At 47.8% G+C, this 25728-nt stretch overlaps 2 protein-coding genes across 5 annotated transcripts in view; one reads left to right on the forward strand and one right to left on the reverse strand.

Annotated features, from left to right (window-relative positions):
* LOC142582853 (uncharacterized) overlaps positions 1-25728 on the reverse strand; it is a 365477-nt gene that overhangs the window by 214688 nt on the left and 125061 nt on the right. Inside the window, exon 1 of one of the 3 annotated variants that reach the window (XR_012828504.1) lies at positions 1523-2095. The exons of 1 other annotated variant lie outside the window; for it this stretch is intronic. Coding sequence is in view for 1 of the 2 variants with exons in the window: in XM_075692935.1 (XP_075549050.1) it covers positions 1519-1602 (84 nt within the window). In the remaining variant the exon portion in view is untranslated. Of the gene's footprint in view, positions 1-1518; positions 2096-25728 lie in introns of those variants that run through there. One more of the 3 variants, XM_075692935.1, reaches the window with a different exon arrangement.
* LOC142582849 (uncharacterized) overlaps positions 1-25728 on the forward strand; it is a 203115-nt gene that overhangs the window by 80516 nt on the left and 96871 nt on the right. The window lies entirely within an intron of this gene.

Genomic DNA, 25728 nt, shown 5'->3' on the forward strand with positions numbered 1-25728 from the left:
TTAGGCTTCAGATTTTTTGGTTTAAGCCATTGAAAAATATTTGCTGATAAAAAAAAAAGCTCAAACATGATAAAACTAGAATATAGTTAGAATTAATAAACTAGAATATTTTTTCTTATTATTTTGCCTCAATACGACCTTCAACTCACCTTCCTCAAATGATTGTTAGGCCATAATTGCGGCTTGGGAGTGCATATCCATGCAATAAAGCGACCAAGTAATGAAACTAGTTTACCGAGAATGTATCCTGTACATTGGCAATGAATGGGCGCCGCCGCAAAATCTAGTGCCTGTTTAAAATCACGCACATGACGGTACATATTTCCTTCCGTGAAAATTCCGTGAAAATGTATTCCTATCCGTCAAATTTACTTAACCGCCGCAAGAAGCATCGGGTGGTGACCCGCGGCGTTTGAACAGCCCAGTCAAACGTTGTTCTCGTTTATACGTCACTTTGGTTTACTTCAAAAGCAAACAGCATTGCCTAGCTTCAGAGGTCTTTTTTTACCTGATTGACTGACAAGAGGCGAAGAGCGAGCACAAGTGGAGAAAGTTCGGCAGGTCCAAGCTAGCGCAGTGAAAGTAGGTGAGCGGACGAGTAAGTTAGTGCCGGCGTCGGCGATTGGCCCGCTTCACCTTGCTTATAGTCGCCGTGATTAGGCGAAAATCGCGTAGGCGTGGAACGAAAGATTAGAAATACCGGTAAAACAGATCCTCAGCGAAGAAGAGTTGGCAAAGCGGTGTCGTATTATTGTCGAAAGGCCACGACAACGTTATACTTCCATCCGAAAGCATTTACACACACAGAGAGATCCATTCTCCCCAACAGCTCCTAGCAGCCCAGAGCGATCGGTGGGCAACCATATTTCACTGCTTTCTAAACGGAGCAGTCTCCGGCTATGAAAAAAAAGAGGTTTTGTTCGGTGTATTGATGCATCTTTAGTGCGCACACTTCACTTCGACGCGGAGAGTTTTCACGGTTTCGTGACGTGATGTCACAGACAGGCGAAGTGGGCGCAGCCTGAAAAGAAATGTTTGACCAATCGTGGTGAACTAGTAGCAGAAATACAATAGAAACAAATTGGACTAGGTTCGCGTTATAATGCCCCAGCTGGAGGCGCAGCATTGGCCGCACATCGTTTGTGGCAAACGTTAGGAAATACGCACGTACGTACGACATCCGAATTCGTGAAGTTCCAGTAAGCTCGCACGATCAAGTTCGAATTGGCTATGCAATCATCGTTCTTGACCAACCAAAAGACATTTTAAGCTAGTTCAGCGCGGCTTTTAGTATCAGAATTTTCTATACAAATTGATATATAATGCGTGGGCTATTATATAAAAGAAACTAGGCAGTCACCGCTATTGGAAGCATCAGGGTCTAGAATCGCAATTTGTATAAGTAGCTGGGAAATAAAATAAAGGAGCTTTCGCGGCCGTCGGTAAAGTCAGCAAAATTTCGCTATGACATAGATGTAAGAAAGCAGACAAATAAAAAAAAATAAAAAAGAAGCTCACCTGCCTTTCACGTATCCCAAGAGCGCTTTGTGCCACTCCATTCGTTCGAATAATCCATATTAGATGGCATCCGACCGAGGACATCAACACAGCACAGAGGTATCTTGCACGCACTCAGCGCTGAACAAACATATCGACGTAATCCAGGGGGCAGGCCGTTTACAAACTGTGGTATCTGAACGGCAAACATTGACCGCACACACGCACATGCACGGATTACACCTTGCCGCAACATCGGCGTTATCCTTGGAGAGCGATCGCGAGAAGATATTCGGTACATGCCGACGTAATCATGGCTGCCAGACGGAACATTCGCACCCAGTTCGAGTGTTCCGATTATGGCGAGGAGCAGTGAGTGCCGTAAAGAAATAAACAAGATTTGTAGGAAGGAAAAGAACGTATCCATGCCACGAGAAAATATTCGCACGTACGCGGAAACGCAGAGATAAGGCTTGCAAGCAAGGGAACCGCACATTTCGGCAAGGCCCCACACGCTACTGGCAATCAACTGGCACGGCACCGCCCCGAAGACGGCCGACGAAGCAGCGCACACACGTCGGCACCGCCGATAGCCAACTGCGGGGAAGCACGAGCCGGTTGCCGCCTTTTGCGCCGAGCATCGCGGCTTCCCCAGATCAGGGAGCGAGCGGCGCGCTCCCTAAGCCTCGTCCTGGTGCGGACATCTTGGAGCGCGCCATGGCGACCGTGGTTCCCTATGGCGCCTTCCCCGGCCGCGCTCCGAAATCCCTGTCGCGGCGCGCGCTCTCGCGCGCTCGCTCGCAAGACCTGTAACCGCGCGGTCGCGCTGCGCGCCTGCTCAGTCTTCGGCGGCTTCCCTGTTGGTGTGCGGGCCTGGTGCTCCGCTGATGAGACGAGGATCAGAGTAGTTAGTTCGTGCTGCGTTCTTTGCGTAGCGTCGAATGCGCACAAGCGGTAACTGAGCTTCTTGTAACCGCCAGTTGTTAGGGAACTGCAAACTTATTTTGCGTGAGCCCCTCTCTCGTACTTCGTGCGCGTTTCGCGCTGAAAGAATTGTGCTGCGGCTTGACGACACCTCGCGCCTTGCGCTGTGCATTGAACTCGCCTTCTGAACTCGAGACTGGGACGACTACTCCGCCGGTGTTTCTTCTAAGCGACAGGAACCATCGAACATTCAATGAGGACAAATTTGCCAGTTGTGTTGACGCCGCTGAGAGAAGGTGAAATGCACTGAAAGCACGCGCCAATCCCCAGTGAATTGTAAGGGAACTACACGTAGTGTCTGGTGCGTTAGTGCACTAGTGCTTAAGATTACTCATCAATAAGTGATTTCGTGCCGAAAGTGTGCGAAGTAACTCTTTGGTGTGGGCCAAAGTTACCCGAGGCATCTAAACCGTACACAATTTTGGTGGACGCAGCTTCACGCGTTGTGCGAAAGTAGGAGCGGTTCTCGGCAATGTCAGGAAAAGGCGTATGTTCGCCTTTGACTGATCGGGAACCGTTAAAGCCGGCTCGAAAACGTCAAGACTTGTCGGCACTGTTTGTACTGTTATCGCCTGCTCGACGACACAGGAGTTTCCACATTTGCGTCGTTCGTCAAGTATAATATCTGACGACGAAAAAAAAAGCCAGCAAGTTTTACTAGAGCGTATACACATCCTAAAAGTGCTTCTCTCCGACTGCATAGTGGCAAGAGCTTCATCGATGTTATTTCGAGATGGTCAACCTCGCAGCGCACAGCGGCTTTTGTATGGCAGCGACATCAGTTTGGGACGCACAAGAAGAATGTGAAGAGTTGGGCATGACGGAGCAGTGTCTACGCTTTTCTTTTCTCGTAATCGTTATAATTTAGTCGCCTAATCCACAAAGTTCGGTGGTTCTTTTTTTCTGTTTTGTTTTTATTCAACTCATTAGACAGCAATGTTGGCGGACACAGCGCACAGCTACACACTGGACGAAAGGAAAAAAAGAAAGAGGCACGCTCCGGCGCTGTTTCAGAAGTGAACTTTACTGGAAACGTAGCCATACGCTGATACCTTACTTATCGCATGTGCAGGAAAGACTCATTCTACCTGTGTGCCGGGCTGTTCCGACAGCACTCATACTTATGAGTGCGCTTCGTTCTTTCCAAGTGTAACCTGGCATCTCCGCCCATCTGAGCAACTGTCTCCCATTTCCTTTTTTTTTATTTCCCACGTGCATTTCGAAACGTGTGCCGGCATTCAAGGTGCACCACTCCAGAGTGAACTTATCGAAGCCCCGCGTCACGAGGGTATATTGAGCGCATCGTCGCACCAGCGAGTCCGGAGATACCACCTTGCGGAGGTACCACTTCGTATTTTCACCACATTTTCACCCCAGACTTGCACGCGCACGACTCATCAGCATGGGCATGGTACTTTGTGAAGTTGGTGCACCCGCTATATACGCATGCGCATTTGGCGGCAGACACTGAAGATAGAACAGTGACGTTATACTAAAACTATGCAGACCAAGTGTCGCTAACAAAACTCTGGTACTTCCAGCACGCTGTGTGACCGTGAAGGAAGTGCGGGTCCAGATTCAATAGGTGCACAGTAATGAAATGGCAGGCGCATAATTGTAGTTTGATGTTCCTACTATGCGGAATTTCCCGTTGTATTTGTGCCCTTGATCAAGGCCTAGTGCTGACTCATTATACGTAGTACCTTAAGCTGATAATTGACAGCATCTCGTTGCCACCCGTGCGTGTTTAAAGATGCATGGGAACAGGTCCTTCACGGTTTCTCCTGAGCCGTGAGAAATGAGTTTTCTTACACATGATCGACCAGGCAACAAAGGTTCCATTTACTCGTATCAGACTGCTGAAAAGTGCGAATTAGACACGGACGAACAAGGCACACACATAAACAGGCGCTCGCGCCTGCGTGTCTACGTGCCTTTTTTCTTCCATGTCCACTTCGCGCTTTTAAACATTCTTATGGATTACCAACTGCCTGTGATTACCACTTGGCGATGTTCTGATACGTTAAGCAAGCTGCAATACACTTGTATATAACCTCTGCCTGTCCAAATTAAAAGAAAAACAAAAAAATGAGAGCTTTTTGTTAAGATCATTTCGCACGCTGACGCATGAATGAATTAAAATATAAAATATTGTGCACCTAACTGTCACAAGGGCACCTACATCGCCACCACCGCGCTTCAGGAGACGAAAGAACTTTGCTATGCAGTGAAGGCACGTTAAAAATGTTTAGCAAATGACTGTCACACGTATTTATTGCGTAACATTGAAGAAGAATAAGAAGCATTTTACGTACAAAGCAACGGGTGCGCTTTGAAGCACGCGTGATGTAAGGCGCGAAAGAAACTTTATATCAATGTAGACCGTTTGAGATGTACATCCTTCTCGTTGACTTCCCTATAGAAAGGATAGGCATTCCTAACCTCTTCCTCCCTCCTCGTCCCTCTCGTCGTGGCACCGTGTTTGGCGCGCTGCTACACTAATGAGTACTGCCGCTCGCGCAATGCGTTAAACAGTACCCTTTTATGGAAGTGACCTCAACAACTTTGTAACGCTAAATGTTCCGAACACCATCCCTGGTGCAAGAGAACTTTGTGAGTTCCAGTGTCAATTGATATTTGTGTCTGCGAATAACACGAGCCATCGGTGTCAGTTCATAAAGCGTTGGCGTTCTCGGGCTGGCACCTGAGCGCAATAATGTCTCACCTAATGTGCGCCCACACTGCCTTGTTTGCATCTGCAAGACTTATCTGAGTTGTGTATAAGCTATACAAACCGTGACAAGCGGAGAAATACGACCGTTACAATACGGCAAACAGTAATCTCACCAGTCTCGCCTTGAACAACTGAGTGCCTGTCGACCCTGTACAGGGTTGGACAAAGACTCCGCTAATTCCGAGTTTCAGCTGTATCCCTGGAGGAGTGAGCGAGGAATCTCCGTAAACCGGCCTTTGTGAATCTCGGTGAGCACACCATGATCGCTCGAGGCGCGCCCTTAAAGCCCGTTGGTCGCATTCGGAGGCACGGACCCGTCCTTTAGCGACGTCCGCGAAGCGCTGTGTATCGAGCTCGAATCGCACTCTCCATTCAAGCCATAATTCCCCCCCCCCCCCCTTATCCCCACCTCTCTTAACAAGATCCCTGTGTTTGAAGAAGCCGTGACGCGGTACGCGGAACATGCAAACTGTTTCTATGCGCCCGCCGCCTTTACCGGAGATGCGACGTCGTGTTGTCCACAAGAGGAGCGAGCTCGTATTATTCGGAGATGTGTGTGTATTAAACGGAGGTATGCAGGAAATAAACGGTGATACAGGGGTGAGAGCGGGAGAAGGGTTGTGTGTGAGAGAGACGATGCGACTCCAAGCTCATTCGACGGGCACAGTCGCTAGGCGCTGCCGAGATCGATATAGCGGAACCGAAACGTCTCCGCGCCAGACGTAGAGGGCGAGGAGGCTTCCCTTCTTCCTCCCCGGCAACCCGCGAAGGCCCCAATTTAAGGGAAACACGCAGCCACTCTCTCCAGCCAAACATTACCTTCTCCCTAAGTCTTCCCCTCGGCTTTTTTTCTTCCCTCCCTTCCTGTACTAACAAGTTAGCTTCGTCCGAGCTGAGTTTCAGAGCTCTGGGACCGAGTTTCCCTCGCGGTGTCTGCCGCGTGCGTCAGCAGCGTGGACGACAGCGAGGCCTCCTCGTACTGCTGGTCTATATGTACGTAATACCCGCCCGCGTCGCTCTTTCCCTCTTCCTTCGTTTGCGTCGCGTTAGTGCCTACCGTCTAGAGTCCAGTCTGCCTGGAGACGACAACTCTATGACGACATGCGAAGCGCACACATCGTCGTCGTCGCTGCTCAACTCCTAATGGGTGAAGAGGCTTTGGAGAGTCTGAGAGCGGTGTCCGGGTCTTCCGCCGTATGTGCCAGCCGGAGTAGAGTGCGCGCTGTACAGCACTGACCTATTCCCTCCAAAGCAGCGGCCGTGTTCGGCGGTCGCGCCGTGCACGCGGCTGGCTGACAAGTGTGCGTCGCTTTAGACACCCATCGGGACCTTGTTTCCGGGGGGGCGTCTGGCCGAGATTGCGCTGTCGGCGTTAGATCAAGTACTGACGAGTGTGAGGAGGAGGTTAAGGAAGAGGCACGGCTAGGGATAGTAGTTAGACGTTGACGCTCGGCTTCTCGATTTAGGGAGAGGCGCGCTCGTGTTCCTGCTGTGATTGCTCCGGAAAGGGCTTTGAAAACGCCGGTCGTGTCTGGCTGGTGTGTCGACGGGAAGTTTTCGAGAATGCCGCCTCGGCGACAAGTGAGATGGCACGCGTCACGGAAAGTAGCGTCGCCATCGATTGCTCCATTTTCGACTATTCGTTGTTCCGTTGCTGTCTTAGCCTATATTGCATAGTGCGGGTGTTGTACTTCTGGCTGAGGCGGTGTCTTGCTAACGATCCTCGCCGTTTGAAGTTCTGCGTGGAATTTACTAAGGTTATAGGTCAAGGCTAAACCGGAATCACAGACCTCTCACTGTGCGCAGAAAAAGAAGTAACTAGTTTATTAGCACGCAAACATGTATGCAAACGTTTCTTTACTATGTTAACCAAATAATTTCATCCTCCGTTCTTTCTGCTCGCAAATTCACTTAAAGGTATTTCCTGTTCGAACGGCAGTCTCAGGTCATGAGTTTTTTTTTTTATAGCGTATGCATTTCTTGAAAGCGAGAACTGAATTTAAGTCGGGCTGCTTTATTCAACATCACTTGCTCGGAATTGATGGGGGCACGCGCGGCTAAACCTGCATTTCTCTTGGGGCTTACATTCATCCGGTAAATCCAACTTCACCTATAGCCCAGTAGCCATGATAGAAAGCCTCCGAAAGAATGCCACGGGGTCATTTGGACTAAGCGCCTCCCGGCAAATCGTTACTCTTCGCTCGCGGAGCAGCACGCTTTAAATTTGGAGACGTATGCCGAGAAACGTCAGCAGTTCTACCTGCGCGTCTTCATCCCGGCTTCAAAGCGACTCCACGTAATCCCCATGTACACCTACTGCTTCGTCAGCCCCGTACGTTGTAACAAGACTCCGAAACGGTGCTTAGACCTCCCCGAACAAAGTTGTGGCGCGATTCAGCAAACAAATTCCTTAGAGAAGAGTAGAGCTAGTGATATGGCTAGTTCTGGCGCGAACTATAGTCGTCCGTAATCTTATGCCTCTGCCGCTACCCAATTATACTCGACCATTTGCAAATAGTGTGTAATTATATTTACTTGTACGCTTAGTGTCCGATGCTGTATGGCGCTGTGGGGAGATTATATTTACAAAAGCGTACTTACAGTACACAGAAAAGTCAGACGACATAGCACTGCAACAAAGACTTTGACCATCACAAGCGTATAGCGGCAGCTCCGCCGTGGAGGCCATCTTCATCGTGACGCAGCTTCCTCGTCACGATACGTATATACATATATATACATACATATATATATATATATATATATATATATATATATATATATATATATATATATATATATATATATATATATATATATATATATATGGTTCCAGATGACTTATACAAAATTTTAAAGAGCCACATGTGGCAGAAGATGGCACTTATCCTTGAGCTTAATCGCTCGATGAAGCGCACATTACTTGTACAAGCGGTTGAAATACTTAACTGAATTGACTAATCAACATAGTTTCACTAAACAAGTTCGCAAATCTCATGGCACATACTACTGCAAGTTGCAAATGCAAGCCAGCGAGTTCTCAAGGCACGTTCACTCGGAACGAATTTTACCATTAGCACCAGTTTTCAGGTAAGCACCGCCGAACTTGAGGAAAAAAACGCACTGCTGATCAACTTTTTTCAACAAAACACGAAACAGCTCTAAAATAACAGCTATAAATAACCTATGCATCTTGTGGCACATTTCGAGAACATATATCTTGAAACTGGTGTCATCCTCAGAATTCTTTCTAAACAGAAATGTCTTGCAAACTCACCGGCTTATAACTTGTAAATTCATCGTCATTATCATCATCCTCAGTCTATTTTTATGTCTGTCCACTGCACGACGAAAGCCTCTCCCTGCGATCTCTAATTGCCCCTTTCTTGCGCGAGTTGATTCCAACTTGCGCCTGCAAATCGCCTAATTTCATCACCCCACCTAGATTTCTGCCGTTCTCGACTGCGCTTCCCTACCCTTGGCACCCATTCTGTCACTCTAATCCACCGCCTTCGGAAAAAAGCTGAGGAAAAGGGACTGGTGGCTTACAACACAATGGGATGGCGAAGGCCGCTTCCGAAATCATCCCCAACTTCGTAAGAGTTGTTTATTTCTTCTTCGCGTGGAGCCGTCGCGCGTTCCGTGAATTTGTGAGTAGAATTACAATGAGACAGTGAAGACCGATTAAGTCACAACTCGCATTCTTCTCACTTCTGGCCACCGACTGTTCCTGGCTTTTTCAGTTTGAGAAATGTATGCGCCCAGGATCCGTAATAACTGACACGGCAGTCAAGTGTCTCGTGCACTCAACATGGACTCTATTACAGTAGGCACCACATAGTACCTTGGCCAGGCAAAGGAAACGCTATGACACTTTTACAAGTCTAGAATCCGGGGGCGCCTAAGCACTCATTCGTTCCAGTAGTCCGTCGCCGCGCAGTCGCGTCGTCGTGGGTGGCGTCACGGTTGTCGTTGTGAACGCGCCACAGGCTGTCAGCACCGCTTGAAGGGAGCTCGGCCGCAGACGACGACTTGGATGCCGCCAGCCGCCGCACGGCCACCCGGCCGACATGCGGCACCAGGGGAGGCGGACAGCAGGCCGCTGTTGTCAAAAGGCCAGTGGCTAGCCAGCCACTCGCTCGTCGAACGCTGCAAGCTGCTGGGACATCGGACCACCGTGTCTGTAGCCAGGCATCTCCTAGGCCACCATGGCCGCGATCAGCGCAGGCTGCCAGGTGCTCAGACCGAGGAGGTGCAGCAGGCCGCTTTTACAGCAGGCCGCCGGTACACAGGGTGAGCAGAAGACAAAAAATGGACATCGGTCCCGTTCTTGGTCACGGCAGCAGGGCACCCGCTAGTTAAAACCCCTGACCATAACCGCTGGTCAGCGAGTTGCCGTCTGAGTTTGTTTGCTTGTTTGTCCTCTGCCACTGGTTCATTTCCACTGTAGGGGATTGGCCAAGATTCCAATCCGTCGCACTTGCTCGACGTTCACTCTCTCGTGCCCACACGCTTCATCTTCGTGCCGCGGTCAGAAAATCCACGTCATCACATTCAGAAAGTGTCGACCCACAGCGAATTTTATTTAGTAAAGAAGAAAGGTTGAGCACGCCGAACGTGCCTGCTGAGCTTACTACGCAAGATGCGCTTAGATGCTCGTCTTTAAAACATACGTGGTGTGAATGAGAACGGGCGAAATGTGTTCGTGCGAAAACGTGTTGTGCAGACGCATTACTACTGCACGTAGTGCTTCGTGCATAGTGCACATACCACGTATTGGAAAAAAATGTATATAGTAGCTCATTGTACTATAGCATCTTCACTTGCCATCTGCCTCTTTCTTTCCGTGTCTCTCCCCTTTTCCCTTAACCCGCCGAGAAGTGGCGGGTAGATACGCGCGCTTCCGGCCAACGTCAACTCATTTCCTTTCATTAAAACCTCCTCCTCTTGATCTAATGTGCCTTTATTTTCCCTTTTTTTAAAGAGTGAACACAAACATTATTTGAAGACCGCGACTGCACAATATCATCGGTGAATGGCTGGATGCAATAGCAGTTGCTATACTCTTTCAACGCGAGGGCTTGAATCCGGTGTACGCTGGTACTAACGTGCTTTGTGTAAGAGGAAAAATTTAAGAAAAAGAAATGGAAATGATTCCAGCGCAAGAAGGTTGCGCTATTTTTGGAAATATTTTCGACGGACAATGAATAGCGAGCTTTGCGTCATATTTTTTTTTAAGCGTGAACGTGGAGCCGACGATGAGCAAAATTAAAATATTAAGCAACAGGCACCTTCCTCGTTTTTCACCGGAAACACGAAAACGGAACTACGTGTAAACGACACCACATGTAGGTATAATGGAATTAGCTTCTAGAACAGGCAAACTTCCTCAATATCGGTGTCACTAATGGTAAGAGGAAAATAATTTCCTTACAATCCGTCCGTCCTCCTACGCCGTTATGATACCGTTGTGGTCGTTTCTTTAACAGAATTTAATCAGGATATGCACGACGTGCACGCAGACATGAACGACATGGCATGACGTGACACTGATGACATAAATGACATGACATTAAGTCATGATCTAGTCTCTTATGCCGTCGTGATGTCGTCGTGATCGTTTCTTTACCTGGATATATACAAAGATATGTATAACATGTATGCATGACATAACCTGAATGACATGCATCTCACAACGTGTATTCATGACACGAATGGCTTTACATGCATATCACGGCATAAATTACATGTCATGATATGTATGTTCTGACATAGCTAGCCTGACATAGCTAGTCACATGGAGGCTCGTGTAACACACACAATTGATTACCCTACACAAACACACTCGCCCATTTGGTAACTCTTGGAGGAGACCCGAACGGTACAGGATAGCCAGCTGTCTGCAAAAGTGCTTCGCGTAACACGGATTGACACACTGTACGTGCGATGTGAAAAATCCTTTTTTTTTCTTCATTCTATCTCGCATGTTTTTCTATCATAGGCCTCCATAAACGCGGTTTTGTGCGCTTAGCTTTCAACATAAATGCTAACGCAGCCGAGATTTGTCGCTTAAAACGTGGATCCATGCGATCGTGATGTACAAATCGCATATCGCTGTGTGTCTTCCGGCCGACTATTTCGAGCCCCCTTCGCTGAGGCTGTCGCTAACCTAATAGACACCTGTCTAGATGCGGCAGCTACAACTGGCTGTTTCTACAAAACAGGAAAATAAATATTCAGTGGTGATTAAGAGATAACTGCCAGAGAAATGCGTAAGGAGTACGTCGCACTTCTTTGAGGTCCCGGATCCATGATTTAAGCCGCGGTCACCAAAATTCAAAGTGTGGTAAATGCACTTTCTCTGTATTTATACACACACACATATACACGCTGTTTCTTCTTTTTTAGCTGCACCAGTGGTTTTTAAAGATTGCTTCTGGCTGATAGCAAAATTACTTGATGAGGCGGCCATTACTTCTACGAGAAATAAAAATGTTCAATTGAATAATTAACGTAATTACGCTAACTTTTTAACACCCTGTATATTAAACACGCCCTGTATATTAGACGACCGAGAGTGCTAACCTATCATGTAACTCAAGTAACCTTGCATGGGGCCTCTCGCAAACACTCCGCGCACAGCCAGCGTGCTTGCTCCCTTCTGGGACCGAACGGCGCGATCTGATCTCGTTTTGCGATTACGTCCCGGCAATCACCGTGCGTGTCTCCTGCATTCGCGTTGCCCTACCGAATCTGGCAGAGCGAGCGGAAACGTGGCACAACATCACCCGAGGAACTACAAAAGAAAGAACGCGCAGCCGTTCAGACAAAGCGCCGGCAAAACCGCGCGCGCACACGAACGTTACGGCTGCCGAGATCGCCGAATGCCATTGCGTTTCTCTATCGGGCGCACGGTCGCCTCCGAGGTTCGACCTTTCCTCGTCCACGCGAACGGTACACGCCACACGGCTGTCTGACAGCTAGCACTGCCAAGGGTTTGCCGCCGTAGCGGGGGCGCAATTACGTTCGTGTCTCGCGGGGAGCCGTATGAACGACCCCTCCCCCCTCCCCCCCAACCACACTCCTTCAGACTGTTCCTCTCCTTCTGTTTCTCTTTAGACCCTGGCTATCTCTCCCGGTGCACTTGTCTCACAGTACCTGCCCGCTTGTTAGTGGCTGATCTTGCTGGCGCCCCACTTTCATTAATTGCGTTACGATGACGGCACTTTTGCCTTTAACCCTGCGTTTTTTTTTTTCTGTAGGGCACATTTATTGCGCGATCAGTGTGCGCATATTTGATTCTTCGGAGCGTTCTAGCCGCTTAGCTGACGCTTGCGCGGGCTCGTACAGCGCACAATAAGTGAGTCAGCGAGTTTAGAAAAGGAGTCAGAGAGTGGTGAAAGACTACAAAGTGCATCCCAGACTTCTGTAACGGCGTGGTCAGTAGTCAGATATTGCTTGAACTATCCGTCGGGGCAGCTTTATATTTATTATCGTTATTTTTTTTTGTGAATCCTTGTTAATGTAGTAATTTATTTTGGTTTATTCCTGGTTACTACTTTTGCTGTCTGTCGCAGTCGATGCATTTCCTACCTCATTTTCTTCGCACTAACCCCTTTGTAACAGAACGGAACAAACTGCATGAACGGGCGAGTGAGTGTTTCGACTACATAACGGTGGCTTGAAATTAATTCTCGTGTGCGTGCATCCGTATTGTCGCATTTCATTCAGTTTAACATTTATTAAGCCCCTGAGTCCCGCAGTATTTATGTTAGCCCATATAGTTATCTTATTGCCCCTTTTGTTGACTGTAACTTCGTTGTCGAAGTAGCGCTTTTCGAGCAGCTACAGGTCTCAGCGATATGAACAAGGAAAATAGAGACTGTGTGTGAATAGAGAGAGGAAATAGAAATAATTAAACATGTTCCAGTATAAAACAATGTGCATTTTCTGCCGAACGTTACCATATAACTTTTAGCGTGTTCACAGCTGCTATTCGCGTGTCTATAGCACTTCGGGCTTCCCGATTATTTACAAAGTGAAGAGAGCAGTTCCCTTATCACCTTCACTTAAAATAGGTCAACCCGATCGCCTTGTTTATAAACAAGTGAAAACGGCAGTTTTCTCGTCGCTTCCATCGTTAAGAGCTTAGCACGATAGTTTTAGTGACATTTCACCGGCGATTTCAATACTCTTGCTGTTATCACCACCTGCGAGTACTATCTTTTCTATCGCATTCACCATGTGGAGGCGAATATCATACTTAGCTGCGATGCCCACAGTTCGAAAGAATAGTTGTGCGATCGTTTTACAGGGGAGTGCAAAAGGTTCGCTGTCATCTTCGAGAGAGAGAGAGAGAGCAAATGATAAAGGAAAGATAGGGAGGTCAACCAGGACGGAGCCCGGTTGGCTATCCTACACTGGGGAAAGGGAAAAGGGGACCGAAAGATTAAAAGAAGAAGAGAAAGTGTACTGGGGATATCGTTCGATCACTCAGTCCGGATCACAGACGTTGACTCAATCCAGTAGCTTTCAAATATCGCAGCAGCGCTTTTGTGGCCTTTTGTAGCTGCGATATGCGAGGCCATGGTCCCAAGATCTTGTTCAAGGTGAACGGTGTTCTACCTAGCTGATTGAGAGCTGTGCAGAGGTCATGTCTTTCGTTTTCAAAAGATGGGCAGTAGCACAGTAGATGTTCTATAGTTTCCTCGACACCGCAGGCATTGCAGTCGGCGCTATCAGCCATTCCAATCAAAAACGTATATGCATTGGTGAATGCGACGCCCTAGCGTAAGCGGCACAGCATTGTTTCCTCATTTAGCGGAAGCCCTGGTAACAGCCGCAGTTGCATAGAGGGGTCGAGGGAATGCAATCGATCTTAGGCGAATTCAGGCGTGTGCCACTTCTCTAAGTCATCTTCGAAGTGCACAAAGCGCTTGCCAGCTCTGGGAATACAGTAAAAGTTCCACAGCATGGTTTCGACTATGCCAAGTTCACACGTATGTATTAGTCCCGGTTCCGTAAAAGAACGTATTCGAGCAGGGATATGCTTTGCCTTCCGCATATATTGAATCTGAGCCCAGTCTCCGGCACAGCTTCCGTGCAAATGCTGACGTTGTAGTACGTAGAGGCAGGTGATGTGAACTGTCTTAGAGAAACTGGACAGCCGACCTTTGTCAGAATAAAAAAGGGAAGAAGAACAGTGGTCAGAACGTACGTGTGCTCTAATTCATTAGCGCATACATGAAGTTCGCTTCCTGCTGCCTACGGGACTGCGATGTAGGTTTTGATAGCGACGTGTGGCGCCTCAGAAATTTGTTTGCCGATTTCCGTTTCACTTCTTATCTTTCCCCCTTTCTGTCCCTTTAAATCTCTTTTCCCGCGTTCAAAGCAGCAAATCCGACTTTTTTTCGGGTTAACCTCTCAGCCTTTCCTTCGCACCCTCTCTCTCTCTCTCTCTCTCTAGCTCTCAGGCAAAAAAAGAAAAGGTACGCGTGACGGGGACTTGCGGTCTTTATTTTCAAGGCCCTCTCGTTCAGGAACTCCCGTTCTCGTGTGTGCAATCTGCGCTTAAAGAGACGTTCAAGCATCGGCAATTTGTTCATATGGGTGCTCTCCGTCCGCCTCATGTGTTAGCCCCGATGCTGAGCCACGACTGAGACAGAAAAAAAAAAAAAGAATGGAAGAGTAATAATAACAATGATAAGAAGACAGCGCAAGCTCAATACACCCTCTCGGATAGTTTTACTATCGTTCGAATGGCGTGTTGTTTATGTCCAAGCTGTTTCCGGCCTGCGAGAGCGAGAACTCGAGATGCGAAACTCAACACCGCGTTTTCCTTCGAACTCAATAGCAGGAAGGGGGGAGGGGAGGGGGGAGGAAGACGCACAGTCGTAGTTGTCTGTACTACGCGATGTTCTCAGCGAGTGATCCAAGGTAATTCTGTTATGTTTGTCTGGCTCATAGCATCTACACCTTGGCCGTAGTACGTGGAAGTTCTTATCGGCTGAGACTCTTCTCGTGCGTCTGTTACCGAGTGCGCCTGCACGTAGTTGGCTATCACCGGCCCATCGTTCACAGTTCTCGGGAGTTTCCTTATCTTCCTGTTCGGATGAGAAATGTGATACCCTCAATGCGGAATGGATAATAGCGCACACTGACGCTTTTGTTCTGACTCAAACTTCTTAAGGAGTGCGTGAGTCTAGGCTGAACACGGCTTGTTAAAATGGACGTGAAAAAAAAAAGGTAAGGACAATTTAAACCAGCGTTCTGCACGCGTTTATTCTGAAATGATGCTGCCTTTCACGTTGTGCAGAACGCAGAAAAAAAGAAACAATGACACTAATACATTTGTTATGAACAAAGAGCCAGGAAAGTGCATGACGAGCAAGGATCCCCGGCAATCCATAAAGATCGACTGTCTGGACGACTGGCTCAAAGATAGCAAGCATACAATGTACCGAGTGCTTCTTAGCTGTTTAGACAATACAGAAATTTTCTTAAATCGCCTGTGGGCGATTGCATAATTTCACCAATTAAGCTGGATTACTCAAAGAGGCGGTGGACATTATTTGCACGATCAATTGAAATGCATATTCGGCCAATGAACAGAAATTCACCGATTAACATTTAATATTAATTATTTTACGGTACATATCGCAGCTTACGACTTGTAGCCGGTGAGTCCGCAAGGTGTTGAAATAATTTTTAACTTAGAAATAATTTTCAGAGTGGCATCAGTTTCGAGATTCATTGCTGAAGTGCGTGACGAAATACATGGGCATTCCACTTACTTTTGTGCTTCAATGCATAAAATGGTGGTTTGATCAAAATTTCACAGTTTCGCCATAAGGGCAAAGCAATGAATACGATAGCAGCGTGTTAAAACATTACACGAAGTGCAAAACTCGTAGCTGCAGTGGCTGTCCGAATTGAAGTTAACGTAAGCTGACTAAGTCAAAGCGAGCTGTTGTGCTAGGGGTCCTCTGTTCGAATCCGGCCATCGGACAATATAATTTATGATTATTAATTAAAGCTAACGTCTTTGTTAGCGACTTTACCACCACTTTTCCGTACTGTGTATGTTTCAACCATCTTCTCTGGGCCGATTCCTCACGTAGAGCACAGGCGCGCCAATAAAATTACATAATTTTCAGGTTCGAGCTCTGTTATTGTTTTAAGTTTTAATATTTACGATAAAAGGCACGCGCTGTCGGTGTTTTGTTTGATCACATTGGTTTGTGGGCTGCCATTCTAAAAATCAAGTAGGTCAAATAGGTAAGACCTGGTGTGTGTGTGTGTATATATGTATATATATATATATATATATATATATATATATATATATATATATATATATATACGGCGGAACTTCTCGGTGACACCGGCACCGACGACGATGGCGAATGTGAGGCAAAGAATTGCCCTCGTAATCGCATAGAGCTGCTATGCCTCGCAGTCCATATAAATGCTATTGCAATAGCAAAAGTGGAACCATCGTGCATTTTTACCGCAAGTTTTACGACGTTTTTTCTAGATACCCGTGTGATCCTTATAATTCGTTCCAAGTGGATTTGCATCGCAAGCTCACGGGCTGCCATTTCTAAATTGTAATATGTGCATTAGAATAACAAATTAAAAAGCTAATGAGTGAATTCGTGTTTATTTGTTGATCATCCATTTCAATTTCTTGTGCGAGTCGCAATTTCTTGTCGTAATCCAGCTCAAAGACTGCAATTTCTTTATCTATCACGAGCGATTTTCAAAAATCCTGCGTGGGCTAAAAAATACGCCCCGTACAATGAATCAGGACGGCGCAATGACTCATCCCAATGCAATGCACGCAGTTGCGGTATATATATCCTGCTCGGGTGATGACGCACGCCTGGCACCTCGAAACTGAGCGCATGTTTTCAAAGCGCCAACAATACCTCCGTGCCTTCTGATCAGTCTTGAACGAAAGCAAACGCTCTCTGGTGCGTCAACGTGACTCTTGAGAGATGCCTACGACTGTAAGAGAGTGTCTGAACCAGTAAATGTCCATGCGATATAGCGTTTCCTTGCATTCTTTCTGACTGACTCTCTTGGTACCTTTTATTTTTTTGTGCGAAAGCGTCGAATGGCTCAGCCGCGTTTACATGAATGCGACGGAATGCAACAGTAGCGCATCGCGGTTTCTAGCGCATCAATGCGAAATGCCAAGCGCTTACATGTAGCGCATCACACCTGGTGCGATGGTGGCGGCACACGGTGCCGCAACGGTGCCGCACATGGAACGCAAAGCAGCATTTCCGCGCCCATCCGGCGTCACGCCACGCCGCAATTCGGCAAGCGCAGCAGGTCCGCAGCAATTTCAGTTTCCCAGAATTCCCAATGCGATGCGATCGCGTTTACATGCGCTCGGAAAATCGACTCGTTCGTCTCAATCCACCCCCATCTGGCGCATCATAATGTGACGCGCTTTCCTAGTGCGTTAGTCCCGTTTACATGGATGCGATGCGGTAGCGAAAACGCCGCCGTCCCGCTTCTGTAGCAGCGAAACACCTGCTGCCGCAGTGGGGCGCCAGGTGTTACGCGAGAGGAGTGAGCATCCCCGCGACGCCACGTCACCATCGCTGCCGCTCTCGCTTTCAGAAGCCTGTGTTATCCCAACACCTTCTATACTCCGTTCCATCCGTAGCAGTCAACGCTGTGGAAACTATGCAAAAAGTCCGGTCAAGAAAAGTTAACACTCCGCGCTTTCCGTTCATGCTTCGCTGCGCACCAACAGCGTTCGCTCGCGCGAGCATGCATGTGAGGCGTCTCGCGACGGGTTGCAAAAAAAAAAAAAAAAAAACCCGACAAGAACAATAAAAATAAAAATGATTTAAAGCAACGCATAAGCAACCGTATACCACACTGTGTCTGTTTCCAAGGATTAAAACTTGTTTCATTCAATACTGAGCATATATATATAATGTTGCGCACAATTGTGGTCTAAAACATCGAACTCCAAGCGCGCACGAATCCACTGCAGGAAGTCTCTCTAGTCTCCACGGCGTTGGCTGCTATGTATGGAACGGAGAATACGTAAGGCCAAATCAAATCGCGCCAAGCGTTTCAGCGCACTCGCTTGCCCGCGAGGAGTTAATTAACTCGAAGGACTGCTCAGCGGCGTTCAGCTGGACATTAATGCTTTCGCGTTCACAACTCATATGACGTGCTTAGGTGTCCTCGCCTTTTTCGCGGAAGCAGATTTCGTTTTTCCTAACGTTCGCTGATTCTCGTCTCCAGGCGACTGTGCGACTGGTTTAACGACGATGAACAGCGAAGCAGCGCTTACTTACTGCTTGTTTATCTCCTGTCTTATGATGTCAGTATAGCGGCGAACGAAAAGAACCATTACGTTCGCGCAGTTCTTTGGACATGCCACTATTATACTATCGCTGTCTTCCTGTAGTTGCACCGTGTGTTCACTGCACCTCCGCCGCGGGTAGGCCCGGCATTGCACTAAATTCGGGACCGGCCCACGTATGGGGAGTGCTTAACACCTGCTTCACTTCCACCCTGCTTTGGTCCCACATTGCACTATCTTCGCCATCGGCCCACGTATGGCGAGTGCTTAACGCCTGTTTCACCTCCGCCGCAGGTCGGCCCTGTATTGCACTATCTTCGGGATCGGCCCACGTATGGGATTTTGTATCTACACGCGGAGACGATCCTGGGGGAACTAGCCCTTAACAGCTTCGCTGATAATACTGTTTCTTGTCTGTAGTACTGGCTAAAAGGCTTGTCACCGTCAAGAAGTGAACAATGTGCGCAATCTTGATGCTCTATCTTCAAGCTACCACCGGCCTCCTTGAACGGCTCACCGCTTAAAGAAAGAAAGAAAGAAAGAATGAAAGAAAGAAAGAAAGAAAGAAAGAAAGAAAGAAAGAAAGAAAGAAAGAAAGAAAGAAAGAAAGAAAGAAAGAAAGTCGCAGTTTCGCCCGAAAGGCGAAGCATCGATTGCAATAGCAAATTAGTAGACAGCTATACGAAGTAAGGATAGATTTATCGACCGTATAAGCTTGTAAACATTCGCTAACTAAATTCAGGTTACTAACTAAGTTACTAATACTAACTAAATTACTAACTTAATTACTAACTAAATTACCAATAAATTAAGAAAGCATGGTAACACGCGCGTACAAGCAAACATGAACACATCTGACTCGATGACCGTCAAAATTCGCTGTCAAAACGCTAGAATAATTGCTACCCCAATAAAAAGAAATTAATACGAATGGTGATTTTTGTTGTTTACCTCCATGAGAAAAGCTGAGACATAAATTCGGTGGGAAAGGCAGAGAAGTTGTATATTGCGGAGAAGAAGGAACTGGATATTCGGTTTGCTGTCATACACTATGCAAAGGCTAAGGGGGGAGAGAACGCTATAAACAGCTTATCCAAAGTTGCGCTGTGTGACAGAGAGGGACCGCGGGGCTCCAACTTACTTTTGACCACTCGGTCCCGTTTGATGTGCATCGACCCAAGATACACGGGCTTCTTAGCATTGAATCGCCAATGCAGCAACTGAGCTATGACGTTATGCGACGTGGCCTTACGAACTCTTTTACGCTTCCCCACAACCACCTTTCGTACTATACAGTGTGTCCCAGCTAAGCTTAGTCAGAGTTTTAAAATATCCACGTTGCACGTAGCTAGACACAACAAGATAAACTTGTGTGCCGTCGCTTGGAGATACCCAATGTATTGTTTTTCTCATTCCGCCTAATTAGATAATTAGTTTTGGTTAATTAATCAACTTCTCAGATATAATTACATGAAAAGTGTAAATTAGAAAATTGTAGAGCGACATGAAAAACTCCCGATACAGCTTTCTGTTGCTCAATACGCGCTTCATGAAAGCGTTTTTCCAAGCGTGAAAGAAGCCTGCGAATGGCACGCAAAGTGTCTCGAGCGTGCAGAGGCGCGGCAATTAGGCGGAATAGAAAGATAGTTTATCTCCAAGCGACGGCAAACAACATTACGTTTGTTCTGTCGAGCTACGTGGCATTTGCATCTCTTTAAACTCTGGCTAACGTTAGCTGGAACACCCTGTACATTAGCCTGCCTCAGTCAACCGTGTCGCTCTTTTAGAAAAAAAAAAGTTATAATTTCCCATATCAAAGTAGGTGAATGCAGAAGTCTGGCGAACGAGACATTCTGACTCGCATGTGAGTCATTCGAGTATACCAAGGTACGAGGCAACGACTATTCAAATCTGTGGCAGAAATACACCACTTCCGCACCCGATATTTTAAGGGGAGTCGCTTAAGGTGCAGACCAAACGAGAGAAATCAACATTGAGTTCTAACAAAATAATAAGCCCAGTGCAATTATTGAATGGGAGAGCTCGAGCTTCTGTAGCACTTCTAACCATAATTAAATGTTCTGGCTCTTCGTACAATAAGGCAGCGTAATTGAATTAAACGCGGCGACAGCAAAGCACTGAAGATCCGCGACGCGCGCCTTTAACGCTACCTCTAGCGGCCGCGAAGCAGTACTCTTGCCTTGACTACTGCAGCGGCTCATCTCACCATCGTTGCGTTTCTACACGCCGTTTACTTGTCGCTTCCGTTGCCTGGGGCTGAAATTGCGAGGGAAATAAAATTTCACAACAAATCGGGGAGCTAGCTTCCTGCGTGCTCTCTGATTGCGGCCGATCGAAAAACGCGACGCGCTGATTTCGTTGTCATTTCTTTTTCTCGCGGCGTTCCTCTCCTTGCTTGTTCTCCTACGTTCTGGTCATTTGCAGTAGGATACGGTCATCGTTTCGCCGACCGTAATGTGTTGCTTCGTTTGTCGCAAGCACCCTCAAGAAAAAGCGATGGTCCAACTGCACGTATCCGTAGTTTCCCTGTACTGTTGCTGCGTGCAGGGAGAATGGCCCCCTGCCACTTCTCGCTTATAGCTCGCTTTATCCAACAGCGCTCTTCTGCGCGATCACTGTCTGCGGCGGAGTCTTCCGCTCACGCTAAGGCGTTCCCGTGGACATTGAGATAGAAGCGATAGCCCTTACGCTTCTGAACTACTACGGCAACGGTGAAGGGTAGTTTATACTTCGGTTGTTTTCCTGATGTCAGGGTATTGTACGTTCTGTACCCTACCCCGGTGCCTCCCCCCCCCCTCTTTTCCCTTTATACACATGCACATTTTTTTTTTGCATTTATTGTCCACGCACTACAGGCATCTCGGCTTTCGCAGCACTCTTTCAAAAAACGTTTTGGCTTTTTTTCCCAGGAGAGCGACTACTTATACGGTCATCTGATTTTCGTCCCTTTAACGAAATTCGTCTTCGCTTTTCTCGTTTACGCTCGGAAGAGAGCTGGCAACGGACAATGGATTGTGCGTTGCTGCCGCATGTGTACTACAAAGGCGTGACCTAAGATCGTCCAGCGCGTTATTGTACATATGCGTCATCGAGAAATTCGGTGGGAGGCCTCTGTCTCACCATTCGCAGTGACTTCGACAAATTTTGCTCACCAGGCTATTTGAGACACAACCGCCTCCTTTTCATCGGTCATATTCCTCCTGGCTCGAAAAGCGATTCGTGCACTAGTGCAGTACTTGAAGTGCACCGGTTTAAGAGACCGTTTATAGTGTCCTTGTGTATGGTGTCCCTCCTACACGTACTCAGTGCTTACTCTCTCCCTTTCTTCCTCGTTCTATTCCCCTTTCCCCCACCCCCAGTGTAGGGTAGCAAACCGGATGCTGTTCTGGTTGACCTCCCTGCCTTTCCTATCCTTGTTTTTTCTTCTCTTCTCTTCCTCCTGCACTTTTTTGTTTGTTTACCCTCTGCTAATGGGGCATACCCACTATAGGGAATTGGTCAAGATTCGGATGGAATTAGAAGGCGATTAATAATTCCAAGAAAACAACCGAAATTAATGGTGTCCCCCAGTTTATCCTGTTGTATCGCTGCGTGGCCTTTCTTCATCATCTTCTGCATCGCGCATCATATTCTTGGCCGCACGCCGACTATTATTATTGTTGAAAGGTTACGTCCACATTAGCGGAAAAGAATATCACCCCTCCACTACCCGGAGCTGGGATGCAAGCGAAGATAGGGATCCGCGGCTCTTTGTTGTAACGCTTCGGCTTCCCGCTCCCTCACGGCGAGGTGGGCACGTCAACGACGAGCCCTTTCTCGAGCGAGTTCCCGGTGACGTTCATGAAACGCCGCGTGTTGTTCAGCCGAACGCACGACGCGCGGCCCGCTCCCGCTGGCGTTCCTTCAACGCAGCCTGCTCTTCGGCAGAACGAGCCAAACCATTACCTTCTAGACCGGTTTAAGGCCCGCGCTTTCCGTCGTGACGTCACTTCCTCCTGTCCTACGAGCCTTCTCGCTCGCCCCGTCTACACCGGCGCACAAGTCCGCCGCGCGCCATATTTGCTTTGTGTGCTGTGTGGGTGTGCTGCAGTTGTGTGCAACTTTTTTCGTCTTATTTGGTTTCCGTTCTCCCAAGTTTTGTGGCATATGCCGGTCTTGGCATGCCGAACAACTGCTGTGTGCCGGCACGTTCAAGTAATTACAGAACAGGGGAAAAGGCCCAAGTGTTTTCTTTCCCGAAGGACGAAGTGCTGCGCACGAAGTGGCTGAGGGCGATTCCGCGGAAGGATTTTGCTCCTACAGATAATAACAAGGTAAGAAATTTGTTGTTACACTGTGCTCCTATAGTGTCGTTGAAGTGCAAACTCAATTATTCATTTTTAGTCAAACGAGACCCACATGTAGCACGTATTTAGGTTTCGTTGCATGCAGGTATGCGCGCTGCACTTCGAGGGACCATGCCTTGAATGAAAGACTTCGTGCACGGATCTTAGTACAGGGCGAGTGCTTGAGGTTTCTTTGAAAGTATCACGTCTTCACCAAGGATCAGTGCCTACCCTTGTTGCTGGATGCCCATCGTACGTGTCGAAACAGGACGGCTGCCCTTCCAGGCTATCACCTGAGAGCATCCGTCGAGAAACGGACCCACCGAAAAGCATCCGACTTCGCTCGTGCGATTTCCGAATCTGCAGCATCGTGCAGAGTGAAGAATCCGCAGAATCCGCAGCAGAGTGAAGAAATTCAGCGTACTTTTTTCTGCCTTCTTGAACTGAGAAGACGGTTGAAGATAGTGTGCGTGCCTTATGTGTGGACGGTTATACATCGCCCCAACTGCGCACTGTTTTTAAACATTGTGAACGAGAGCACACCTGTTTTGCACTCACCAGTGACCGTCTCCGTTGATATGGAGATAAGTGCGTGCTTCCGCAGCAAAAGCCTAAAGCGTCTTGGACATTACATGGTTCGAAATGAGATCAAGGATATCAAAGCACTCGTCGAGCTGCTGAATCGGATGCAATACAATGAGAGCGCCGAGTGTCCGTCTGATGGAATTCCAGATATTGTTTGTGTCCTTCTGGGAAACATAGAGGAACACATATTACAGCGAGCAAAAGGGATATGGTTAGATTTTTGAAAGGACAGGACACACTGCTTGTAAAGGAACGCGTGCAGTATTCATCAGAGGTTACGGTACTCGCTTGCATTTTGCACACCATATCCCCTCACGCATGCAAATTCCTCAGGTCATCAGGCTTTCTGGTCTTGCCACATCCGAGCACGATAAGAAAAGTGTGTTCTTCATTTCAGTTGTCCCTACATAATGAATCTGGGAATGAGAATTTTCTTAAGTACATCACCCACACCACGTAATGCACGCTGAAGTAGTTGTAAACAAACCGTTGCAGCCCGAAAAATCAACGCTTTTCCTGGAGATGTCAAATCATAGCGACGTTGCGGAGCACCCAATTAAAAGCCTGCCAGATTTCGAAGAACTACATACATGTGAAAATTGCCATGAACCTGACCTAGTGCTTGGCATGTCAGGAAGATGTGCCAGACACGTAATCCTGAACAATTATTGCAAGAACAGAAATGACACGGCTGCTGCTGCTGCAAAAGCTGATGCAAATGCACGTAAATTAAAAACAGTTGCGAAGAAGTGAAACTGAGAAACGGTTGTTCTTGGCTGCTGTTTCTTGGGCTTTGATCATGAGTGAAGAAAATAAAATTTTGTCCCTGTTTGTGAATTTTCTATGCATTTTGCATTTGTACACATTAACTCCTCTGTGTACCTGGAGCGAACGCCATGAGACGGTATTTTTCAAGCGTTCTCGTCTTTTTCTCCTCATCATTTTGTCTTTTTCTACACCTCAACGATAATCCATCATTTTTACACGCCACTTCTTGACCACACTAAAAACCGCAGACACGTAGCGTCGTGCAAGCCCTGAGAACACCTACGTAGCGAGCGCTGGGCAGCAAGCTGGGGAAACTTGGAAGAGGCGCGTCGCCTGGGACGGGCTGCGGTGACGTAGCTGACGTCAAGGCACGTGACGCGCAGGCCTGAGTGAGTGAGTGAGTGAGTGAGTGAGTGAGTGAGTGAGTGAGTGAGTGAGTGAGTGAGTGAGTGAGTGAGTGAGTGAGTGAGTGAGTGAGTGAGTGAGTGAGTGAGTGAGTGAGTGAGTGAGTGAGCGAGCGAGCGAGCGAGCGAGCGAAAACTTCATTGAGCTTTAATAATTGTATTCTGCGGCTGGAGCGGATTCTTCAGGGCATTCTGCCACACTAGGCCTATCTGCCCTAACTTCCTACCCTGCAGTGGTAAAATAAAGTTGTTTCTCTCTCTCTCTCCTCCTTGTGTTTTTCCCGGGGTCTTCACCCGCTGCTTCGTCTGTCCTCTATCGCAATGGTCGGCTACCCTCAGTCCAGGGATCCGCTGGCTTCTGAAACGGGTCTAGGAAGCTCTGACCAAACGCGGCGTCCCCATCTGACTGCTGGGCCTGAGCTGGCGGGAAACGGCGGGCACGAGGCGAGCGAACACGCGAACACACCCTTTCCCTCTTGCGGAGCGAGGGGACGCCTGATTGGCTCGCGCCTTGAGCTGCGTCTACTTCTTGATGCATATAAAACCCCGCTTTAAAGGGCGCGTATGATGAACCGACAGTCGCTGAACCGGCTAGCGTGGTGGTCTCGCAACCCGGCAAGCAATTTTTATTTTCGCGTGGCTTGAGTTTTTTCGTACAGCAACACCGACACCAGTGAGGCAATACACGCTCCGCGTGAATACAGTTCGTCTGGGTAGCGTGGCGTTTTCCCATTTGCCGAGAGCATGACATTGTTTCCATTGTTATTATCGTTACACGTGCGAATGTAAACTGTAATGTTCTACGCAGATGTGTAAGTTGGCTTTCCTTCAATGCGCCTTCGGCGCTCACGGACAAATCAATGAGACAAAGAAAGCTTCGCTTTGTAAACGCGCGCGGCATGCCGCAGCAAGCAGAACGCGCCAGTATTCGCATGACCACACTTGCAGCCGTCTATGTCGCCGTCGCAAGCAAATTGTTCACTCTCAGCTGGAATCACTCAGGCTGAGATCAGCGATGCTGAGAGAGGATATTTCCGCGTGGCGTTTGGTCACGTGAATGAATCGGCCGGTCCACAT

The sequence above is a fragment of the Dermacentor variabilis genome, chromosome 5 (assembly GCF_050947875.1).
Source record: "Dermacentor variabilis isolate Ectoservices chromosome 5, ASM5094787v1, whole genome shotgun sequence".
NCBI lineage: Eukaryota > Metazoa > Arthropoda > Arachnida > Ixodida > Ixodidae > Dermacentor > Dermacentor variabilis.